The following is a 6,568-nucleotide window of genomic DNA, read 5'->3' as shown; positions in this document are numbered from 1 at the left end:
TTTTCCTTTTTTGGACTTTGTATTTTACTGCATGTCTCTAATTTTTAATCAATAAAGAACAAATTGTCCATTGCCAGGTGTTTGGTGTGTGGCTTTTATGTCACTGGGTTGGATGGTGTGTCTTGGGGAAGGGGTTTGTCCGAGATGCAACCCCTTGGGCATTTCTGTTTGGGGTGGTGGGAGGTTTGACAACCCTCTTGGTGGGGAAAGAGAGATCAAGACCAGGCTGGCTGGGGCTCTGGGTAATGTGGTCTAGAGGAAGGTGTCCCTGCCCGTGGCAGGGGGGTTGGAACTGGATGATTTTTAAGGTCCATTTCAACTCTTAACTTGGATGATTCTGTGCTCTGCAGGAGTTGGGTGCAGAAGTGGAGCCAGGAGGGCTCTTAAGATGATGTTCTGAGGGCTTGTCTGCAGTTGAGAGATTTGCTCCAAGCTCTGCATGCCTTGTGCCAGCTGGGAATCAGCTTCCCCTGTCCAGAAACACCTCAAGGTGACAGAGTCTGGTTTTAAAGTGGAATGATTTACACCTTGAGAAGCATTTGGAGCATGAACTGCATTCCCTCCTCTCCACCTTCACAGTAATTGTTCTGTCTGAATTTGAGGCTCTGGGGCAGATGTGATCCAGAGGTACCTTCTATTGCTTTCCTTCAGTATTTCTTGTTCACCTTCCACAAATTTTCAGGAGTGAAGGGAAATGTTGCCTGAGAAGTAAAAAAATCCCTAGTATTTCTCACAGGAGATCCTTTTGGAAATCTTTCCTTAATATATTTCCTAATATATGGAAACCTGTCTCCAAGGTGCCCTGTTCATCCAAATTCCAAGAGTTTTGTTGACCTGACTGAGAGCTTAGTGGGTTTTGCTGGAGCAAAGTCATGGTGCCTCCATTAGGAGAGACAGAACAGGCTGTGGGAACAGAGAAGTTTCTCTAAAATTTCAGGGACTCTCGAGGACAAGGTGTGTCTTTAAGGAGGTGATAGGGATGGTCCAGTTCCAACCATGTTCACCAGGCCTTTTGGCTGGGATGTACCCATCTGTGTCTCATTAAAAATGTGCATGTTCTTGCTTAAAACCAAACCAAACAACCCCCCACCAAAATAAACAAACAAAAAAGAAGTGGTGGTCTTGCTTGGTGGCACTTCCTAAGCTTCCTCTTCCATTGACTCTCCTTGCTAAGGCTCTTGGGCTTAGTTTGCCACTTTCTGGCTCTGTTTCTCTTAAGGTGTTCCTCTTTACCCACAGATCCAGAAAACTTTACCTTGGGTAACTTGCAGGTTTGAGACATGGGATGGTCCAGGATGCTCTGGGTTAGGGAATCCCATCCTGTACACCTAAGCCAACTTCTTCCCAGTATTTTGCCAAACCCTGCTTAGAAAGCCCCAGAGAACGATATCTCAGTTATGTCTCCCATACCAGCCTCTGTAGGGAATCCCCATATGGACACTGCTAAAGCCTTTCCATGCTGCCTTATCCCAGTGCCTCCTTAGCCCTCCTGTGGTTGTCAGGTCCACCCCAGTTCCCTTTGTCCTTGGAGGTTTCCCTTTCTGAGTGCTCATACTGCCCATGCCTCTGGCCTTCCCCGCTCTTCTTACTGCGTCCTCATCACCTTCTCCAAGCCTCTCCTCCGAAATGATGAATTGGCAAATGGAATTCCCCTGGATTGTGTGCACCTCCTGAAATGGAGCAGGTCACTCAGGTTTGTAGCACTGTTTCATTTTTGATTGTTCTGTGCTGTGGTAAATGGTGTTTTGATGGCTGAGGTGCCTGGAAGCGTTGCTCTTCCTGTGCTTCGACTTTGGTGCACAAAAACTCAAATTGCAGCAGACTGATTCCTCCTGACTTTTACCAAAAGCCAAGGACAGGTGTGTCATGTGCCCTGGCCAGTTCCTGGGGAGATGATCCCAGCCCAGAGATGTGACTCAGCTCCAATCAGCTGTTGCTGCCTCCTCACCTCTTGTTGGAAGCTCCCGGCAGTGGCTTCCTGCTCTTTCCCTTGGTCCAGGGCCTCAGTATGCTCTAGTCTCCCGTAAATGTGATGCCCAGCTCAAGTTCTCTGATGCCAGTCCTCTGGCTTCTCCTTCTCCAGATCCATGAGACCTATGGCTGGTGTGTGACTCACCCTCCTGGGTTTTCCCATTTAAACCATGGCAGAGAAGAGTGAAAGAGGCTGCCCTGTGCCCCAGATTCCATCTAGCCCAGAGCCAGGAGACAGCCAGGGGAGACGGCAGGAGCAGGGCTGGGAAAGGCTCCTGAACTCCTGGCCGTATGTGACTGCTTTTAGCGAAGTTTGGCCTGACCTGTCTCCTGATGAAGCAGAGCCCAAGCTGAACAGGGACACGATTTCATCCTCCACATGAGTTTCCCAATTGACTTGAACAGATCCAATTTGTGTTGTCCAGATCAGTGTCTGCCTAATTATCCCTGCCTTTGGTGCTCCCTGCTTGTGGTTGCTGAGCTGGGCTTATCCCAAGGGCAAGATTGCTCCCTGGGGGGCTGCTGTACCTCCAGGCTGGACCTGTGTGGGTGTCTTGGTCAACCCCAACAGGGCAGCCATGGTCTGGTTTCCATCTTGCTTATGGATCTTTCCACGGATCTGTGGGCAGGAGAAGAAGCATCCAAGTTGCTTTTGGGTACCTCTGGAGATTTTTGCCTTATGGACATCTCAAAGGGCCCCCAGGCAAATGCTGTTCCTACATCAGGGAATGACCTGAACAGCGCTTGACTCGTTCTCTGTGATGAGTTTAAGGCATTTGAGCTGAGATTTGCGAAACCTGCCTCAGGCAGCATTGCCCTGTGTCAAATTTCTCCAATCCCTGCACTTCTTCAAGTTTTCATGCATATAACCCTGACCATTCTGTGGGGTGGGCCAGAACTGGTGGGAAGGGTGGGCTTTCTGTGCCTGACTTGCTTGTGGTTGCACAGGGAAGCTGCAAAAGATGAAGGAAACGGCAACTTCCATCACCTGGGACCACAGTGAACTGACTGCCCTTCCTTATCTGTGGCTCTGTCCATCCATGAACATCACTCCCTTTATTCCTCTGGGATTTTGGCCTCTCTGATCCTTGCTTTTTTAAATGGTTCAGCAAAAGCAGCCTTTGCAGTCACTATGGAGAAGAATCTGTCAATGCCACTTGGCAGAGGGGGTGGCCCAAGTTCCCTGAAACGGGGTCTTTCTTCTCCAGCCAGCCCTGGATGTTCGTGGGTGGCAGAGGGATGATTAATATATTACATGGTGTACTTGTGGTGACAGCCTACGAGTGCAGAGCTTATCTTAGGTTTAAACATTAATTCCAGCCCTCTGGGAAGTCTGTCCCAGCACTGTCCTGCTCCAGACGCAGTCACCAATGTCAGGCGTCGGGGAAATTTTGAAAGCAGTTGGCGATTTCGGGCCATTTCAGAAATGCCTGGTGCTGCTCACCTTGATCCCCTGCCTCAGCGTGGCCTTCCACCAGTTCTGCCAGCTTTTCATGGTTGTGGATGTGCCCTACCACTGTGACACCAGCTGGATCCTCGCTGTCGGCCCCAACCTGACGCAGGAAGAGCAGCTGAACCTCACCCTGCCCCGGGATGCGGACGGGCAGTACGAGCAGTGCTCCATGTACTCCCCGGTGGACTGGGACCTGGACTCCATCCTGACATATGGCCTGAACGCCACGCAGAAGTGCAGCAGTGGCTGGGTGTACCCCTCAGCAGAGCCACCCTCCCTGCTGACCGAGGTCTGTAACCCCTTTCTGAGGTGATGGGGGACGTGGAAGGGATGGGACACCCAAACAGCCGCCCTGTCCTGGGGTTTCCCCAAAAGCTGGTGCCTGACCACGGTGCAGCTGCGCTGGGCTGAGGTTTACATCACATGTATTTTGGGGAAATGGGCTCCACCACCCAGCCCCAGGTGTGGTCCTCTTGGAGAGACTGCAGGCAAAGCAGGCTGTGATAGCGGGGTCAATGTCAGAGCCAGTGGAGAGATGAATCGCTCCTGGTGGGACCTTCTGGGTTTCCCTACCTCTCTGCACACAGGGGGTAACTTTCTAACTTAAAATCATAGAATGGTTTGGCTTGGAAGGGACCTTTAAAAATCATCTAGTCCAACCCCCAACATAGAAGCTGGTAGCTGAGGAAGAAGCTAATTTAAGATGAGGAGGGTAGATTTAGATTGGATATTAGGAAAAAATTCTTTCCTGTGAGTGTGGCAAGGCATTGGCACAGGTTGCCCAGGGAAGCTGTGAACGTCCCATCCCTGGAAGTGCTCAAGGCCAGATTGGATGGGGCTCTGAGCAACCTGGTCTAGTGGAAAGTGTCCCTGCCCATGGCTGGGGGTTGGAATTAGATGATTTTTAAGGTTCCTTCCAACCCAAACCATTCTATGATTCTATGATCCCCCCTGTGTTCCTCTTTCTATAGATGCCCTCTGGTCACTGGCAGTTGCTGAACTGCCTGTCCCAGGAATCAGTACTGCACTCATCCTTTCTCCTCTGCGAGGGCAGGAGGCCTGGAAGGAATCAAACTGCTGGGATTTTTGTCCCACCTGAAGCAAAATTTGCTAACCAGGAGGTTCCCCTGGGGAAGCCTGGACTGGGTAGGGGGACTCCTGCAGGTCCCAGTGCTTGGGAGAGGGGCACCACTGAGTACCCCAGGGACTTGTCCCACCTCTGACTTGTCTGCCCTGTGCATACTGTGGACATCACATCCTGGGAGGATGGGAATCCAAAAGCATCTGTTTGTCCTTTCTCCAGTTTGACCTGGTGTGTGACAGGAAGGACCTGAATGACATCGCCCAGTCCATCTACATGGTGGGGCTGTTCCTGGGATCCATGATCTTTGGGCCGCTGAGTGACAGGTGAGGAGACACAACCACCCACCCAAGGTGTGTGCAAAGTCAGCACTCTGGTCTGAGCCTCTCTGGATGCTGCACCCTGTGCCTTTTGTCAGTGCTCCTCACTCACAGGGACCCTGACCAAAGTCCTCAGGTCCCATGAGGACACGGCCCCACAGGGAAGGGAAGGGAGGGAGACACAGCATGTGTGCACAGGGTCCTTCACTGGTCAACCCAGAGTGTAATCTGAACCTTATCACCCTTCAGGGTGATAAAATCACTTGCATAACCTGCTGGGCTCCTCCCCATCCCCACGGGGTCTCTGCAGATACCGACTGTGTCTTCCTTCTCCGCAGGATCGGCCGCCGGCCAGTCATTCTGATCTCAGTCTTCCTCCAGGGCTTGTTTGGTCTGGGAATTGCCTTTGTGCCCCATTTCTATGTGTACATGGCCTTCAGGTGTGTCGTGGGGGCTTCGGTGTCAGGAATCACCATGACATTACTGTCCTTAGGTGAGTGGGACACCCTGGCCCCAAGGCAGACAGATGTGGCCTGTCAAGGTGCAACAGGAAACGTCTATGAAGAAATAAAAATCATCATGTATGACTGGAAAAAACACTGCAGCAAGGACAGGTCATGCTCTGTGCTGTTTTTTGGCACTTTGGCATCTCCTCAACCCTGAGTGAGAGCCACAGGGAGCATCTCTCCCCTGCCCGTGCTCAGAGGAGGGAAAAGGGACAATGTCCCAGCTCAGGAGGCCAGTGCACAGAGAGCCCAGTGGCTCTAGGACATGATTGATTTGGGTTCCAGCTCTGCCCCAGTCAGGGATTCTGTGGATTCTGAGATCAAAGAGGTGACATATTTGAGCTTAACATCCTCCTGTAGAGGACCAAGACAGTCTGACAGTATGGAGAGGTGATGCATCCCATGTAAACACTGGTGACATGCATGTGTGACTAATGCCAGAGCTCCAGCTGCTGGTCTCTAATCCTCACCTCCAGGAGGGCTCTTCTCCAGGGGAAACACTATGTTTTTTACAGTGGAAATAATTTATATTGATGACTCAGAGCCTTTGTTCTTCTTTGCAGCCACAGAGTGGATTGGTGTCTCCTCCCGGCCTAAGGCAGTGCTTTCCTCTCACTGCTGTTTCGCCATTGGACAGATGATTTTGGCTGGCTTGAGTTATGGGATTCGCAACTGGAGGCTGCTGGAGATTGCAGGATCCGCTCCTATATTTGCCTTTTTCTTCTTCATTGGGTAAGTGGGATGTGGACAGAGCTCCTGCAGACATGTCAGCAGCGTGAAGGGTGGGAGTGAGGAGGCAGCAGCAGCTCAGCACCAGGATGGGTCTTTCCCATCACAGTGCAGATGCTGGAGGAGCTTCTGCAGAGCTCAGCACAGCTCCCTGGGACACTGGGCTGCTGAGAGCAGCACCTGCTTTGCTTCAGGTCATCAGATGTGGCCTTTGGAGCCCAAAGGTAGGGCATTTAGGCCCATCCCTCCCATGGCATGCCCACTGTTTGCGGGTGTGGTGACAAAGGGCTGTGGGGGAGCTCCGCGGGTCAGAGCAGCATGTGCTGAGCTCCCCTCCTCGGCAGGGTGCTCCCAGAGTCAGCTCGGTGGCTGGTGACCAAAGGCAGGATGGAGGAAGCCAAGAAGCTCCTTCAGAAGGCGGCGGCCACCAACAAGCGCAGCCTCCCGGCAGGACTCCTGGAGCAGGTACCTGTCCGGGCACAGGGAACCGCTGCGTGTCCGCAGACAC

The 6,568-nt window shown here is 52.1% G+C and overlaps 1 protein-coding gene across 1 annotated transcript in view; it reads left to right on the top strand.

The window, feature by feature from the left end:
* Positions 1-3,298: 3,298 nt before the first annotated feature.
* LOC114065138 (solute carrier family 22 member 13-like) overlaps positions 3,299-6,568 on the top strand; it is a 6,889-nt gene continuing 3,619 nt past the window's right edge. Inside the window, exons 1-5 of the mRNA XM_027898803.1 lie at positions 3,299-3,713; positions 4,728-4,831; positions 5,164-5,318; positions 5,895-6,063; positions 6,405-6,549. Coding sequence (XP_027754604.1) covers positions 3,342-3,713; positions 4,728-4,831; positions 5,164-5,318; positions 5,895-6,063; positions 6,405-6,549 — 945 coding nt within the window. The 5' untranslated portion in view covers positions 3,299-3,341. The remainder of the gene's footprint in view (positions 3,714-4,727; positions 4,832-5,163; positions 5,319-5,894; positions 6,064-6,404; positions 6,550-6,568) is intronic.

Source organism: Empidonax traillii, unplaced genomic scaffold, assembly GCF_003031625.1.
Source record: "Empidonax traillii isolate 1590-97213 ecotype Southwest subspecies unplaced genomic scaffold, ASM303162v1 scaffold624:size695616, whole genome shotgun sequence".
NCBI lineage: Eukaryota > Metazoa > Chordata > Aves > Passeriformes > Tyrannidae > Empidonax > Empidonax traillii.
This window is presented reverse-complemented; position numbering and strand designations above follow the sequence as displayed.